The following is a 17595-nucleotide window of genomic DNA, read 5'->3' on the forward strand; positions in this document are numbered from 1 at the left end:
ATCTAGCCAAGTCGGTGAAGGCGCCTGCACCGTCCTCCTGAGCACCCTGATCCCGATGGCCACTGAGATGCTGGCGAATGGCGACGGAACTGGCTTTCCCGAGCTTATGGTCGTCATGGCCACCCTGGCCGGCGCTGGGCAAGGGGCGGGTCACCTCCAGCTTCACAGCGCCGCAGTCGATTGGCTGACCAGATGGTAAGGAATGTGGTATGGCAGACGCTCTCTCTGTCTCTCTAAATGCCTGGGCCGTTGTTGCTGTTGAGCCAAGGTGCTTGGAACCAGAAACGGCTGGAGATTGCTTTTGGGCACAAAGTTCCATAGCCTGGGGCTGTCAACTGTGCCTTGCAACCCAATCACCTGCAGTTTTAGGTGGCGGAGGTGTATGGGGGTGACATTTCAAAAGCAGGTGCTTTCATTGCTGTGCTGAGGCCAAAGCAAGATCCTGCTCCTTATTCCTAAGCTACACTTAACATCCAGAATCCTGTGTGACTAGCTCTCTATGCTCAGGGAAGCACTCTCTGGGTCTTCTGTGAGCAGAGCACACACCTGCCATTTGCTGTAGCATTCCCTAGATGAGCCCAAGGCATTTTGGCTGCCTAAGGTGGAGAAGGAAATTGTTCCTGTCCCTCAGCCAAGGTGCCCGGCACCTAAGGCAAACAGTCCCATGAGTCCCTCTCTGCCTCCCTAGCAGTAAACCTATCATAATAAACGATAAATTTACTGCCCTTTCATGACACTTGAAAGGCAGCTATCTTGCTGTGTCTGATGGTAGGGCTGGCCCAGATCACAAGACATGCTTCAAAGAGCTTTCTGGGTTGTTGCTGAGGCTTGGAGTATACAGTAGTGGGCGCTAGCAAGCTCTGTGGGCGCTAGCAAGCTCGGTGGGCGCTAGCAAGCCCTGTGTGCGCACGCGGGGGCTTTCCATCCACCACCACACTTCACCAGTGGCCTGATGTTGCTGTGAGGACTGTAGCCACGTGTGCACCTGTGGCTGAAGTCTGAGAGAGCAACTTAAGGGTTTTTTAAGGGTCAAGGGGCAGCTGACCAAGGAGGAGTCTCTCCCCTCTCCCTGGCTTAGCAAAGAGGCGAGACTTCTGGGATGCTGCCACTCTGCAGTTCAGTGACTCACCACTTGGGGTCCACCAGGCACACCTCGAAAGGCTTCCCCCGTTGCAAGCCCTGTCAAGGGGGGGAGAGAAAATGGGGCAGGGTGGAGTGTGAGGCTCCCCACCAGATGTCTCGGCTTGCTTGCCGACCACTCTTCTCTTTCTCGTCCTCTTCTAGCAAGAAATACTTGTCTCAGAAGAACGTGGTTGAGAAAATGAACGCCAACGTAATGCATGGAAAGGTAAGGTGCATTTTTGGTAAGGGGCCTGCAATTCCCTTGTAGTCTGGTGGGGAGGCAGCACAGAGGGAGAGGGAAGGAGGAGAAGGCAACACAGTCTCGCTTCTGATCCTTTCAAACCCTCTCTGCCTAGAGAATCCCATGGTTGACCTGTTCCGGGGGCTGAACCCAACACTTCAGGGCACCAGTTTGGTTCCTGGCAGTCTAGTCCAGTATATTATTTATTTTTTATTAGTTGCTTGTTGCCTGAAGGTCTCCAAGCGACTTTCAACACTGCTATAAACCAATCTATCCTACTGTAAAAAAGAAACAGTAACAGAACAGCACAACGTTGCCCCCCCACAGCCACAGGAAGCTTTCGCAGCTGACCGTGACAAACAGCATTGCCACGTGATGGATGCATTCCGGTGCGACAGTGAATTGCTTCGTGAAGTTTGGGAGTGGTAGAGTTGGCCTGGGAGGTTGTGTTTGGAGGCTGATCGTGGCAGAAGAAATAATAATTTCATTTGTGAATCCCTTCCTATGTTGCATCACAAAATGATTTATAATAAACGCATAACTAGAACGATTGCATGTATAAAAATGTTTAAACCATTTGCCAATATTACAAAAACAAGATACATCTAAAATTATACAATTTTAAACAACAACACATGTATAAAATCAATTCACATGTAGTGGTTAAGGTGATGGACTACAACCTGGGAGACCCGGGTTCAAATCCCCACACAGCCATGAAGCCCACTGGGTGACCTTGGGCCAGTCACTGCCTCTCAGCCTCATGAAAACCCATAAGTCGGAATCGACTTGAGGGCAGTACACACTACTGCTTCTCACAAATACCCACTGGGATAAAAAAATAAACATTTAGTTTTTTTTTTTTTAAAGTGACCTTGATTATGGTGGTGTTTTTTTTTTTTACAGTTAATTATTTTGGAAGTAATTACTTGTGGGGCTGGAGGCAGGCGTCCTAGAAGAGGCATTCCTCCTTCCCTCCTGCATTGGAGAGGGTGCCTGCTGCAAAACATGCACGTGTCGTTCCAAAACGAGCAAAGGGTGCTCTCTGCTTCAGAACGGCTTCCTGGTTCACCGGCGAATTTGCACACTTGGTCGATCAATTTTGAGACCCGCGTGAGAGTGATCAGCCTTAAGAGCTCTTTAATCGAACTGTAGCTCTGCAGCGTGTGTGCACGTACATTTCCTCTCCATCTTGTCACAGATCAAGGACATGTTCCAGACAGGCAAAAGCACCTGAGGAGAGCACAGAGCAGGCTTGGGGAAGGGCATGGCATGTGTCCCAAGGGCAGCATATTTGGCCCCCTGCCCCTGAATTTCTCCATCCCTGCCCTACAACAGAGTCAACGAGGGAGCCTGGCTATATGGGGTGGCATAGTTTAGCATAAAAGGCCTATTGCTGAGTAAGTTAGTGCCTCCGTTGACCTCTTGCAGCACGTGACCATTCTGGAGTGCACCTGCCACATCGTCTCCTACCTGGCCGACGTCACCAATGCCCTGAGCCAGACCGGCGGGCAGGGCCCCAGCCAGCTCTCGGTCGATGGGGAGGAGCGGGCCATTGAAGTGGACTCGGACTGGGTGGAGGAGCTGGCTGTGGAGGAGGAGGACTCGCAAGCCGAAGACTCGGTGGGTGGCACAGAATTTGTTGGCAGGCCGTCCTAGCGTGTCGTGTCTGTGTGCTCCGAAAAGGTGGATGGCGACAAATGATGTGTAAAAGCACCTGGAGAAACATATATGTGCCCCCCCCCTCATTTGGGGTCAACTTGTGGTGGTGGTGTAATTTTTCCTAACATTTCCAACTTACTGGGTGGTGGTGGTGGTGGTTACATTTTTGTTGTTGTTCTTATGTGCCTTCAAGTCGATGTCGACTTATGAATCATTGTCCTCCAAGAGCATCTCTCGTGAACCGCCCTGTTCAGATCTTGTCAGTTCAGGTCTGGGGCTTCCTTGATGGAGTCGATCCATCTCTGGTTTGGCCTTCCTCTTTTTCAACTCCCTGCTGTTTTTCCCAGCTAAGTTCTCCTCTGAGCGACGAAATGAATGGGCCTAAGTTTGTCATGTCTGTTAGCTTCAGTGGTTCTACTCTGAGTAGCACTAGCCTTGGATACAACATACCACGTAGCTTTCTGGCTAAAGGCCTTTCTTCTCTCTCCCACACCCCATTGGGTATGTAGGACGAAGACTCTCTCTGCAACAAGCTTTGTACGTTTACCATCACGCAGAAAGAATTCATGAACCAACACTGGTGAGTCGTTCCTGATTTTAAAATCGCAGGGGGGGGGGCTGGGCATCTTGGGATCACCTGCTGTCCTGTGGCATTAATGGCATTTGTTGGCATGATGGCCCTGTTCTTTGGCAGCGGCGGGAGGGGGACCTTGTTGTGCCATGCGTACAGCGAGCCGTCGCCACCCAAATCTAGCCAATGTATTTTTATTCCTTGTTGTGCAGGTACCACTGCCACACCTGCAAGATGGTGGACGGTGTTGGCGTTTGCACTGTGTGCGCGAAGGTTTGCCACAAAGACCACGAGATCTCATACGCCAAGTACGGCTCCTTCTTTTGCGACTGTGGTGCTAAGGAAGATGGCAGTTGCCTGGTACGTTGTTCCCGTGAAGCAGCGTCGGACTCCTGTGCGCGTGCGGGGAGTGATGGCGGCAGTCTTGGGGCAGGACTCGATGTTGTGCCTGGAAGATTGCACCCCGCCTCCTGCTGCACCTTTGGGGCTGCAGCAAGACCCCTGGGGGTCCCGGGTGTGAGGAGGGCATCAGCTTGAGGGCCAGCTGCAACCCCCCTTTGACCCCGTTGCTGGTTTTGATCCCTCAAGGCCCTGGTGAAGAGGACGCCCAGCAGCGGCATGAGCTCCACCATGAAGGAGTCCGCCTTCCAGAGCGAGACCCGCGTGCCCGAGAGTGTCGTCCGGCACTCCAGCACCTCTCCCACCGACAAATCTAAGGGTTCCGTCAGCGACGGGCGGGGAGGGCCCGACGAGGAGAAGCCCAAGAAGAGCAGCCTGTGTCGGAACGTAGAGGGCTGTCGGGAGCAGCTGCAGTCCCAGGTATGGCCCTGCTGGCCAGAAAGCCAGGGGAGAGGGAGACCCGCCTCATTCTATTGGGAACCGCTGTCCTGTACTGAGTTAAGAGCTAGAGGGACCCGTTGTGCCAACTGGCAGTGGCTCTCCAGGGTGTCAGGCAGTTTGGAGGTGCCGGGGATTGAACCTCGTACCTTCTGCACGCAAAGTAGATGCTCTGCCACCGAGCTTATGACCCTTTCCTTAATTGGAACATGGGAAACTGCGTCATATTGAGACAGACTCTTGGTCTGTCAAGGTCATTGTTGTCTGCACTGACCGGCAGTGGCTCTCCAGGGATTGAGACAGAGTTTCTTCCCAGCCCTTCCTGGAGATGCTGCGGGGATTGAACCAGGGACCTTCTGCATGCAAGGCAGATGCTCTGCCAATCAGCAATGGCCCTTCCCTAGCAAAACTTCCTGCCTCTTTCAACAAGCCTTTTAAGTGGAGACCTTTATCCCAGTCTGCGTCTGTGTTGGAATTGCTTTTTAACATGTTCTTAAACCTTTTAAAAAAACGTTTTTAATCTTAGACGATGTTTTGAAGGTTTTTTTTTTTAAGAAACGTTTTTAAAGTTGTTTTGTTTTAATGCATTTTAAAGTTTGTTTTTGTGATGTTTTATTTTAGTGCTTTTGTTTGCTGCCCTGGGCTCCTGCCGGGAGGAAGGGCGGGATAGAAATCAAACAATAAATAAATAAATAAATAAAACTGGTCTACAAAGCTCATGTTCCAGAGTTCTCGAGGCGCTAAGGCTTGTCTCCCCTTTTTTCATTTTCCTGCAGGCCAATTTCTCCTTTGCTCCTTTGGTGCTGGATATGCTGAACTTCCTCATGGAAGCCATCCAGGTCAATTTCCAGCAGGCCTCGGCCATGGGCAGTAGCAGCCGGGCCCAGCAGGCCCTCAACGAGCTGCACACCTTGGACAAGACTGTGGAAATGACGGATCAGTTGATGGTAAGGATTTGTGGTTCTTTTCTCTCCTGCCCTGTTCCTAGGCAGTGGTTGCAGCGGGCTCCAGAAGGTGGCAGACGTCAGGGTGGTAAGGAGGTCTTCCTGCAAACATATCAGAAAAGGACCCTGTGGCCCTCCAGATGTTGATGGAATCTTAACAGATGTTGCTGGGCTCACAGCTCCCATCAGCTCCCTCCAGCATGGCCAATGGTCAGAAGTTTAACAAGGGAGCCAGAATCCAGCAACATCTGGAGGGCACCATCTCTGCCTTACCCTTAACTGGGCTTCGTAAATGTCCTTCTCATGCTTACAATTTGGGTGGCGTTATTTTAAAAAGAAACAAGAAACCCCACTTTTTTTGATGCAGCCGCCCTGGTGAACTGGGAATTTAACCTCTGGGGCCATGGTCTGGATTAATGCGGGTTATAAAGGAGTGGGTGCGGGTGTGTCTTGTGTAATAAACCTAAGATGCTGGGAAGAGAGGGGAGGGCGCAATGCTTTTTGGGTGGCACAGATTTGGCAAAAGGTCGGAGCAGTCTTCTTAGCTGCAGCACAGAGAGCTGGAAAGTGATTTATTCTTTTAAAAGGGCATGTTGTTTGGCTCACTGGCGGGAGTCAACAGGACAGAGGAGGAGGAGGAGAAGGTGGAGGTGTACATTCTACCTTCATGCTGTACACCTCATTAGTTATGGAGCCTCCAAAAAGCATTGCATTCGATCCCGGCAGGTCTCCAGGCACTCTTCTGCAACAGCAGGGAGGAAGGAGGGTTCACCCTACGGGCCGTTGCCAGAAATAAACAGGAGGAGAGGCTCCTCTTGCCAGCTTCACCCTTTTCTGCTCTTCCTCGCCACGCAGGTGCCAACTCTGGGCTCTCAGGAAGGGGCCTTTGAGAATGTCCGCATGAATTACAGCGGGGACCAGGGCCAGACCATCCGGCAGCTGATCAGCGCCCATGTCCTGCGGCGGGTGGCCATGTGTGTGCTTTCCTCGCCTCACGGGCGCCGCCAGCATCTGGCTGTCAGCCACGAGAAAGGGAAGGTGAGTCGGGGCAGTGAGCAGGGGAGCACCTTGGAATGCTTGGGACAGCCTGCAGGGTGTGTGCATGTCTGCATGTATGTGCTCTCTTTTTAGTTAACAAATCCGGGTTGTAGCCAACTAAATCCTACTCAGAGTAGACCCACTGAAATTAATGGAGCTAAATTAGTCCTGTTTGCTAACTTCAGTGTGTCTACTGTCTTTGATGTAGGACTAGTGTTGGAGACCACCCTTTATTTCATTTTCCACATATGCATGTTATACTACACATTACCATAAGCGCCTTCTACCAAACAATTAAATATTCAGATTAAAACATATTAGATATTAATAATTTTACATTTAATTATGAAAACGCATAAGAATATAACTGGTTGGCCTGAAATTCTTGATTCTCTGCTTTATATGTTGAATTGACCAGATGCCGTTTGTCAATGGCTTTTCTAGCATTTTGTTTTTTAAAACTATTAATGTAATAATATTTGTGTCCCCCTCATTTCCTGACAAGATCTGTGTATGTACATACCCATGTGGTGGCGGTGGTGGCAGTCTGGGGAATCTTCAGGGGCCTAATTGTGCTGCAGGGCTGAAGTCCTCAACTCGGGGAAATTCCATTTCCTTCCAAGCTCTACAGCATAACTTCGGCTCTGCACGACGGAAACTTAATTGCAGTGTTCTACGTTGCTGTGTTTTTTTAAAATGCAGATCACAGTGTTGCAGCTCTCAGCTCTGCTGAAGCAAGCCGACTCCAGCAAGCGGAAGCTGACCCTTACTCGCCTTGCGTCTGCCCCGGTGCCCTTCACCGTCCTGAGCCTTACGGGGAACCCATGCAAAGAGGATTATTTGGCCGTTTGCGGGCTGAAGGTAACAATGTGCCGGGGCCTCTGGGGCCACCGTGCTGCTTGCGCTCTTGCGAGGACAGTGGGCTGCTGAGCTTTGAGAAAGAGGAAACTTGTAGTGGCAACATTCTTGCATCTTAAATGTCCTTACACTGAGTCAGATTGCTGGTCTGTCTACTCTAGGGGTGGGGAACCTTCCCTCCCCCGTCGAGGGCCACATTCCTTCATGGATAATCTTTGGGGACCTCATGCCAACAGTGGGCGGGGCCGAAATAAGATCCTGGGGATGGGAGCTATCCCGTGAGTGTGTGTTGGAATAAACACACCCTGCAACCTGTGTATTTTGTTTGTGTGTATGTATTTGTTCGTGTGCGTGGGATTCGCTTCAATAATGTTCAGCTTTCTACCAATCTTTAATTGATTTCCCATGCGCTCTTACATAATATTCAATTAATATTAACATAATTGTTGTAAACCCCCCAGAGAGCTTCGGCTATGGGGCATTATACAAATGTAGTAAATAATAATAATAATAATAATAATATCTATATTTCATCATGAATGCTGCATTTTGCATTTTAAAAAGCATTCCGAAATGGTAGGGGAATTAGTTTATTTTCTGGACAGTTTGACTGCCAATAATACTTACCACTACATCATGTTTTAAAAACTTTTATATATGGGTAGAATCTAATCTTAGTCCTACTCAGAGTACACCCATTGAAGTCAGTGGACATGAGTAATGTGGGTGCATTAAATTTCAGTGCGTCTACTCTGAGTAAGACATAGTTGGATGCAGCCCTTTCTGTGCCCCTCTCCATTTAAACACACACACACATTTCAGAAAGACTACATTAAAATCATAAGGAATATATATAAGACAGCTTTGGGCTTCAAAGAGAAGTCTAAACTTGTCATATCCTCAGTAAAAGACTATTTTCCATTTTACGTATTAATAATGTGGTCATTCTCCCCAGCATTGTAATTTCTGTTTCTGTTTCCGTCTCTTGACAGGACTGCCACGTCCTCACCTTCAGCAGCTCGGGCTCTGTCTCTGACCATCTGGTGCTTCACCCTCAGCTCGCCACGGGCAACTTCATCATCAAAGCCGTGTGGCTGCCAGGTTCGCAGACGGAGCTTGGCATCGTCACGGCGGACTTTGTGAAGGTGCGGCAAAGTTAGGAAGCCGGTGGCAGCAAGGATGCTGAACTAGACCGGCCTTTTTCTAGGCCTTGCTTGGCTAGGACTGGGTCTTAAAATATCCCAGGGTGTTGTGCAAGAAAGGAGTGTGGCCCTGTGCAGGTGGGTAGAGGGGTAAGGACATTAGAAGAGCCTGGCTGTTGGATCAGGCCAAAGGGACCCATCTAGTCCAGCCTCCTGTCCTCACAGTGGCCAACCAGATGCCCCCATGGGAAGCCGCAAGCAGGACCCGAGTGCAAGAGCAGCTCTCTCCACTTGCCATTCCCAGTAACTGGTATTCATAGGCATAGTTTTCAGTCCATGAACACACTAGCTTCTGGTTTTAGTCCTTGCTTTTGTCTTGGCCTGCCCGTGCATTGCTTGCTCTCGCTTCTCCCGACAGATTTACGACCTCTCAGTGGACGCCTTGAGCCCGACTTTCTATTTCCTGCTGCCCAGCTCCAAGATCAGGGACATCACTTTCCTGTTCAACGAGGAGGGCAAAAACATTGTCGTCATCATGTCCTCTGCCGGCTACATCTACACGCAGCTCATGGAGGCAGCCAGCAGCGCCCAGCATGGCCCCTTCTACGTCACCAATGTCCTCGAGATCTCACACGAGGACCTGAAGGTACTGTGACTGCATTGGCATCTTAATATATATTATGCTACATGCCTCCGCAATCATTAAGGAGGTCTTACAATATGAAAACCTGGAGTAAGCCCCCCACACACACACATTTGGCTCATTCCCTTCCAGAACTTGTCCCCTGGCATCCAATTTAATGGAGTCACGTTTTTATTTTTATTTAACTATGCATTATTACATTTATATCCCACTTTTACTCCAAGGAGCTCGATGGGGTGTACAAACATGGTCCCTCCCCGATTTTATCTTCACAACAACGCTGTGAGGTAGCTTAGGCTGAGAATTGGTGCCTGGCCCAGGGTCACCCAGTGGGCTTTCAGGGCTGCGTGGGGATTTGAACCCTGGTTGCTCAGGTCCCAGTCCCGCTCTAACCACTACACCACACTGGCTCTCAAAGAAGGAGAGGCTGAGCCACTGCAAGCAGGAACTGAGCAGGAATGCCAAGCCGTGAGTTTTAGCCGATGCTAGTCCTACTCAGAGTAAACCCATTGACATTGATGAATATGGTTAACTTAGATTCATTAATTTCAGTGTGTCTACTCGGAGTAGGACTTAGTTGGATACAACCCACTTTTGTGTGCATTGTGGATTCTTAAGAGGGGGTTGTTTTCTATGTAGCGCTAAGTCAGAGTCCCGTCAGTGCAAGGATTGTTGCTAGTGCAACAGGAGTTTCCCACCCTCTTCTCTCATGGGTGACAGAGGTCCTCAAGTGGGTAATGCAGTACAGGTTGGTAGAATACCTCCCAGGTTATTTACTGAGACCTTTTGTGGGTGCTGCAGGAGTTGCTGGCCAGCATTTACAGGCACCACATTGGCATCTCCTGGTCTAGCCAGCACATCACACTGATTTCCCTTCCGTCTGCAGCTGATGTGGCTTAAGGAGAGCTTTGTGTAACCTGACTCTCAAACGCCAGTTTGGAGCAGTGTTTACAGAAATGCCTTTTTTCTCTGCATCCTTGGAACCCTTTACAGTCCGAGTCCTGTCAGCAGGTGTTCAAATCCCAACATCTCTCTCCCTCCCTCCCTCCCTCCCCCTACAGGACAGCAACGGGCAGGTGGCCGGAGGTGGCGTGTCCGTCTATTACTCTCACGTCCTTCAGATGCTCTTCTTCAGTTACTGTCAAGGCAAATCCTTTGCAGCCACAATCAGCCGAGCCACACTGGAGGTGATGCGCCTCTTCCCCATCAACATCAAAAGGTGAGGCTCGCTTCCCCATCTGCCATCTTGGCACGGGCTGCTCTTGTGCTGTTCGCGAGATGGACATTGGGAACATTTTCTATCCAGCAAGGTGGTGGAAGGTGGGAAGCAGCTTTTCACTGAGTCAGACTCCCTGGTCCATCTAGCTCAGTGTTGTCTACGCTGACTGGCAGCAATGGCTTTCCAGGGTTTCAGACGGGATATTCCCAGCCCTACCTGTAGATGCTTTTGAGGGTTGAACCCAGGACTTTCTGCATGCAACGCGTTGACTCATCCCTGAGCTAGAGCCCCTCCCAGGAGCGGTGGGGATCCTGTGAAGGGATGAACTGCCTCTGCTTGCAAGACTTGATTGACGTCACACCTTGCCAATCTCTTTTCGCTTGCAGCACCAACGGCAGCAGCAAGACCTCCCCAGCGCTCTGCCAGTGGTCAGAGGTAATGAACCACCCTGGCCTGGTCTGCTGCGTGCAACAGACAACTGGTGTCCCTCTGGTGGTGATGGTGAAGCCAGACACTTTCCTGATCCAGGAAATTAAAACCTTACCGGCTAAAGCCAAGGTCAGTTTGTTTATTTTTCAGATGTCTGCTTCCTTCAGCTTTTTTCGACGGGTAGAGAGATGGAAAGGGAGGGGAAAGGTTCTCTGAAGCTGGAAGAAAGAAAAGAGCGAGAATACCCACTAGAAATGAAATGAATGGAACAGTATAAATTGCGCCGTGTGATAACCTAGTAACAGAATCCCAAATCAGCAGCAGTTAAAACGTGTGTAACTTTTTTACAAGCCCTCAAATAGTAACGCCATTGGTCCAAATGCTGCATATTAGCATACTGTGATTGTTGTATAGTACCATGTATCCGTTTGTCGATGTTTATGGGAAACATGATCTTCCAGACTGGCTCTGTAACATGATATTTGGCATTGATTTTTGTAATATTTATATATTCAGCTGGTTTATATTTCTCAATTTACTGCAGGCGGGGGGCTGGATCCGGTTGGTGGGCCGGATCCTTATCTCTTCCCTGTCCCCCCACTGCCCAAGTGTGACAAAGTAGTTCCGTGACAAAGAGGGTTTTATGTAAAAACAACTTACTGGGCTCTATATTTCATCAACAAATTTAATTGCATTGGAAGATTTATTGAAGGCATCAGCTTGACTGAAAAGAGTATTGCACGATTTCCCAAGCTGTTGTTGTTTCGAAGGTAGATCTCAAAGCGTTACATGCTCTTGTGGTCACTATACTGGAAATGTAAGGCGCTTCCTACCCTTTTTCAGATCCAGGACATGGTGGCCATCCGGCACACAGCCTGCAACGAGCAGCAGAGGACCACCATGATCCTCCTCTGCGAGGACGGCAGCCTGCGGATCTACATGGCAAATGTAGAGAACACTTCCTACTGGCTCCAGCCCTCGCTCCAGCCCAGCAGTGTCATCAGCATCATGAAGCCAGTCCGCAAGCGCAAGGCGGCCGCCATCAGTAAGTCGCTGCAAGGTCAGATTGGCTAGGGACCGCGAGGTGGCGTACCCTCTCTTTCTGCATTGTGTTGTTTGTGTCACTTATGCAAGTGGTCTGTTTGTTGTTATTACTGTTGCTCTTTGTTATGATTATGATTGTTTTTTTGTAATGCCATTGACATCATATTCGTGTTCCTCTTGTAGTTGGGGTGGGGTGTGTCCTTTTGATGTTATTGTAATATGAACACTTTTAGTTAATGTTCTTTTATCTTTGCTGTATTTTAAATTTTATATTGGACATAAAAACTGAGTTGCTTTGATGCAATTTTTTTTTGCAATGCAACAAATATAATTAACAGTAATACTACCCATGGATTTTTCATAAGCCTGATATTCTTCTGAAAACTGTATTATTCAGAGAGGCCTTTTCATCCTGAGGTTCTTTGCCAACCAGCTTTTGACTTTTTTATTGTTTTCACTGTAGTATTGTGTTTTGTTTTAAGGTGACATACCACCTTGCAATATTTTTGTATTAAAGTGCAGTTTAAAAATATTTAAATAAACAAATATAAATATAGAGAAGCACCTGCCATAAAGGGTGTTACAATCTAAAACTGAACTTTAACTGTTGGAGATGGTGAGGGAACCATTATGGCTGGATGCGGGGGAAATGCTGTTGACCATGTACTTTAGCTTGGCCACATTTTGAGATGAGTCCTAAGGGTTGTGTTCAACGAAGTCCTCCTTTAGAGTTGACCTGTGGAAATGACTGAACCTAAGTGAGTCACGTCGATTAACTTCAGTGTGTCTGCTCTGAGTAGGACTAGCGTTGAATGCCACCCAGCGCTCCCTGACTTAAGACTGGATATTGTTTTCTCTCTTCCTCTTTCTCCCCTAGCAACTCGCACCTCCACCCAAGTGAACTTCCCCATAGACTTCTTTGAGCACAACCAGCAGTTGACAGATGTGGAATTTGGGGGCAACGACCTCTTGCAGGTCTACAACGCTCAGCAGATCAAGCATCGACTCAACTCAACTGGCATGTATGTGGCCAACACCAAGGTAAAAACCCTTGCAAGAGATGTTCTTACGAGGGCACTTCCAGGCACCCCAGAGGGTTATGATGCTCAGGGTGCTGGTGGTGGCTGCTTATGACCCCTTTGCTCTCTGCTGCCCCATCTTTATGAATGGCGGCTTTCTCTGTCCTACAGCCCGGTGGCTTCACCATCGAAGTGACCAACAACAGCAGCACCATGGTGATGACCGGCATGAGGGTCCAGATTGGGACCCAAGCCATTGAGCGAGCCCCTTCCTACCTGGAGATCTTTGGCCGCACCATGCAGCTCAGCCTGAGCCGGCCACGGTGGTTTGATTTCCCCTTCACCCGAGAGGAAGCACTGCAGGCTGACAAGAAGCTGACTATCTTCGGTAAGCTGCCACCCCCTTGCCCACTTTTAAATGCAAATAACTCTCTTCTTTTTCTTGATAATTGTCTGTTTTGCAGTTTCCATCCTGCAAACTCCCCCTTCTTGTTTTTCCCCCCCAGTCGGGGCGTCTGTGGACCCTGCTGGCGTCACCATGTTGGACGCCATCAAGATCTATGGCAAGACGAAGGAGCAGTTTGGGTGGCCAGATGAACCCCCAGAGGATTTCCCGTCGGCGTCTGTGAACAACGTCTGTCCCCCCAACTTGAATCAGGGGAATGGGACCGGAGACACAGAATCTGCCACCCCAGTGGCTACAAGCGCCACCGTTCTCGAGAGGTGAATCTTCAGAGTTGTTTCCTTTTTCTGTTCTTTTTTTAAAAAAATTCCCATCCCTCTGTCTCCCTTCAGGTACTGCTTCTAACTGTGGTGCCAAAGAAAGTGTAGTGTTGAGTGCTTTTCTAGAGAGCTTTGAATTCTCTAATGCAGGGGTGGTGAAAACGTTTGGGCTGTGAGGGCCACATCTTTCTCTCCCTCACACCCTCAGGATGACTTGAACAGGTCATAATGATGTCAGGTGATGGACAGTTTAGGTGGTCCAGTCCCCCTGTCAAAGTTGGCCCACGGAGGTGGGAAGAAAATAGTTATGGAGGTGAACTTAGCCCCCTGCTCATCTTTTTCATGCTTTTTCCTGGCAGACTCACCCACATAGCCCACCTACATGGTTGAGGTGTTCCCTGTCGAGGGACTGGCATGTGCAACTGAACTGAGCAGGGTCCCCCCCCCCATCTTGCTTTCTGCAAGGATCAACTATGCATGCCAGCTCCCCACCGGGACCTCCTGTTTGCAGCTGAGTCAAACAGAATTGAATCCCACCTGCCACCCCACACTTCAAGTGGTGATGTCAGCTGGCTGGCAGATGGGCATGGTTTCAAAAAAGGCTTAGTGGGCCAAATTGGAACCTCTGGCAGGCCAAGTCCCCCACCCCTGCTCTAATGACTTCATTGTGCTGTAGGAAACCCCGGAGTGCCTCTTAATCCCCTCCTGTCCTTCATATAAAGGTCCCCTCCTGCTCCTCCTCCCTGGCGATGGAGAGGTTGGGATGTCCAGCGCTCACCATGCAGCTCTTTGTACCCTCCACTGCCTCCATCGCACCAGAAATGCTGCTTTGTCTCCACCGCTCTTTTTTTTGGGGGGGGGAGTCTTTTAAGTTCTCTTCCCAGCTCTCTGCTGTGCAGCTTTGAAGGAGAGGAGAGGCATGAAAAAATCAGAAGAGAAACTCTTTTGTTGCTAGTGTGCAGCAGTGTTTTAGGACAAGGGCAGGCAACATGATGCCTTCCAGATGTTGTTGGGACTGCAACTCCCATTGTCCCCGTCCGTTGGCCCTGCCAGCTGCTGGGGCTGCTGGGAGTTGGAGTCCATTAGCAATTCCTGCTTTATGGGCCTTCCTTATTCTTTTTTTCCCCCTCACCCTGGTTGGAAGGAAGGGCAGGGATGGCAGGAGAAGCCCAATGGCTGGTGGGCAAGCGGGGGGCGACTGATGACTTGGCTGGGGTACCAGGAGAAGTGTGTGCGTTGGGAGAGAGGGGAGGCATGCTGTTAGAGCAGGGGGGAAATGATTTGTGTGGAGAAAGTGCATCTTTGGGGCCATCCAGCCTGAGTGGTCTGTGTGTGTGTTTGCTGCTGTTGTTGTTTTAACTGGAATCATTAGGGCCTGCAAGTGTTGTGTGTTAAAACAAGCCTGCAAAGGCTCAAGGTCTCTTTGCCGTTTTAAGGCGCACGTGACGTGTTTTCCAGCTGGGGATGGGGATCATCTGTGGCCTTCTAGATGACGACAGACTCCCCACTGCCCATCAGCCCTGGCCATCATGGCCACTGGCAGTGCGGAGCCCTGCTGCCTCTGGAGGGCCACAAATGCCTCCCCATCCCTTGCTTGAGCAGCTCTGAGCACGCACCCTTGCTTTAAAAACATGCGAATGTTCCTGAATCAGACCAGGGCTTGCCTAGTCCAGCATTCTCCAGCAGGTGCTGAGCAGGCGGGAGATTCTGTCGAAAAATGCCCAGTGTTCCACATCCTGCCTTCCACCGTTGCCCCTGCTGTGAGGAGCAAAGGACTGGCAGCACCACAGATGGTATCTGGTTGCTCTAGACGACGACGGAGAGTTTAGTGGTGTGACCTTGCTTGTCTCGTAGAGGCATTTCAGCTGCAGTGGGTCATGCCTAGCCCGGAGTTAGACCAGGAAGGTGTTGGGCATGGGAGAGAGTAGCTGTGAGCAAATGGCACCCTTTGGGATTCCTGGAGAGGAGCAAGCCAGCACACCACCTCCTATGCTTGACAATAACGTGAGCGACTCCTGGTTTAGAATGACTCATACGTAGTGCTTTTTTTGTGTGACGCTACTCACCAGTATGGCGTACTGTCACCTCTTTTTCTTTTTTCTTTGCTGCCCATGTCAGTCAATTTGTGCTGCTGCCCATGACACATTTATCAAGATATGAGAACCGGCACCTCATATTTTTTACTGAACCAAAAGCACTGTACACACCCACACAGATATGACCAAGGGATGGGTATATCCTGCAGTTTAACACCTGAAACCATGAAATTCTGCACTAAGCAAAGTTCAAGTCTGTGACCCAGTAAAATAATTTAAATGTTGTCAGTCTATGCAGACTCTCACTTTGTATCATGTTTGTTCTGCCAGGCCCACCGTTCGCTCCTGAAAAATCTTGTTCAGCTCCCCCTCATCACTTCTCACATTTTAGCAGGTCCTTCCTGCTGACTTTCAAGTGTATTTGATTATCTGTAAGGACTAGAAACTCTTTTTTATTTTTAAAAAAGGAATGGGAAAAGCCAAATTCAGTGCTCAGTATTGCATTCCGTGGGCTTTCTGTGCTCCTGCAGCATTGCATCCTGCTCACAGCCCACAGCTATTGAACCACGTCGCGAGTACCGGACGCACCTGAGGCGCTGTATTCATTGGCCCACCTTTTAAAGCAAGAGGCAGCCCCTTTTGGGGGTGAAAGAGTTCTTTTTCTTTTTGGAGGGAGAGTTTCCTTTGCTCACTTGGCCATTCTTGCCCATTTTCTCTGCACTCCATTGCCTCTGGACTCCCCTTAATTTCTTTCACCAGTGAAGGAGCTCATGGTGGTTATAGGAAAAGCATTTGCTTGAAATAGTTTTTGATCTCTTTGCCCCCACCTTCCTACTATCTCTTTCTCTCCCCCCCAACTCTTTCATTTAATTTGCCTGTCCCTCCCGTTTTTTTGTTGCTTAGGATGTGTTTCTTCAATATTTTCTGTGCGCTTCATATCTTTTTATTTATATGTATCTATATATATATTTTTTTCCCTTTTCCTTTGCTTCCCCCAAAGTTCTGAAACTGAGTCCTTAACCACCCTGGACCGGTTAGTATGATATCTTCATTGTTTTTTTTTCTCTCTGCACGAATGTTTTTTCTTTGTGTGTGTGTGAGAGAGACAGGATAATAGCACATTGCTTTGATTTCTGTTGGCTGGTGTTCTTTTCTTTTTTTAAATGCGCGTGTGCATATACCTAGATATTTCTTTTTAAAAAGTGACCTTCAAGCTGCTTTTTACATTGGGATCCCTTGCATGGCAGATCAGCTGGCCAAAAACCGCAAGCAAAATTGGGCTGAGAATCCTGGGTGCTTGTCTTTTTTTTCTGCCTGGTTTCTCTTCTCCATCCCTCTCTCTGCTCTTTTTCGACTGCTAATTGGAAGGGACCTGCTGATTCCTGTCTGCTGCTAAATGTATTTATTTGATCTTTTAAAAATACTCTGCATCACGTTTTCCGGGCACAAAGCCTGTCCAAAGCAGCCTTGCAATGATGGTCTGTACTATGGTTTGCTAAACTATGAACTATGGTTTAATAAGTCAAAACTATGGTTTATTAAGCAACGGCTTAAATATTATGTATGAACCCTGCTCAGCAGCTTAACTATGGTTAAAGGTTGCTCGTTAACCAAGGTTTGTTTATGAACCTTAGTTAATGTTTTAATCGTAGCTTTGCGTTATGTGTAAACCTTGACCTCCTCCTTTGTGGTGAAGGAGCCATTGCTGCTCAAAAGCGGCAGGGCCGAATGGACAGTGACATCCAACCGCTCTCAAGGCTTGGCTGCTCTTGCTGATGCTTTTAATTATTCTGTGATGATATAAACCTAAGGTTTAAGTGATTGCTTGCCAGATGCCTCAACTTTAGCTTGGGTTTGTTACTTGTGGTTTGCATTAACTATGGTTTAGCGTTACATGTGAACTAGTCTAATAAAAGCTACAATTACAAAAAACAAAATCTATTCAAGCACTCTATAACGTAATGTGCTTCCAGCCTGCTATCCCAGCAAATGAGACAAAACTTACTTTTTCTGTGCTTGCAATAAATAGATATTTTAGTGTGGCTGCTACTAATCTCTGGAACTCCC

General features: G+C 48.8%; 1 protein-coding gene across 1 annotated transcript in view; it reads left to right on the forward strand.

The window, feature by feature from the left end:
* Positions 1–17595, forward strand: part of UBR4 (ubiquitin protein ligase E3 component n-recognin 4) — a 121248-nt gene that overhangs the window by 26290 nt on the left and 77363 nt on the right. The window contains exons 33-50 of the mRNA XM_061601934.1: positions 7–195; positions 1285–1348; positions 2795–2986; positions 3535–3605; positions 3809–3956; positions 4185–4415; positions 5210–5380; positions 6233–6415; positions 7118–7276; positions 8266–8418; positions 8834–9061; positions 10120–10277; positions 10664–10835; positions 11550–11751; positions 12628–12791; positions 12941–13157; positions 13276–13492; positions 16529–16561. Coding sequence (XP_061457918.1) covers positions 7–195; positions 1285–1348; positions 2795–2986; positions 3535–3605; positions 3809–3956; positions 4185–4415; positions 5210–5380; positions 6233–6415; positions 7118–7276; positions 8266–8418; positions 8834–9061; positions 10120–10277; positions 10664–10835; positions 11550–11751; positions 12628–12791; positions 12941–13157; positions 13276–13492; positions 16529–16561 — 2952 coding nt within the window. The remainder of the gene's footprint in view (positions 1–6; positions 196–1284; positions 1349–2794; positions 2987–3534; positions 3606–3808; positions 3957–4184; positions 4416–5209; positions 5381–6232; positions 6416–7117; positions 7277–8265; positions 8419–8833; positions 9062–10119; positions 10278–10663; positions 10836–11549; positions 11752–12627; positions 12792–12940; positions 13158–13275; positions 13493–16528; positions 16562–17595) is intronic.

The sequence above is a fragment of the Rhineura floridana genome, chromosome 18 (assembly GCF_030035675.1).
Source record: "Rhineura floridana isolate rRhiFlo1 chromosome 18, rRhiFlo1.hap2, whole genome shotgun sequence".
In the NCBI taxonomy this organism is placed as follows: Eukaryota; Metazoa; Chordata; class Lepidosauria; order Squamata; family Rhineuridae; genus Rhineura; species Rhineura floridana.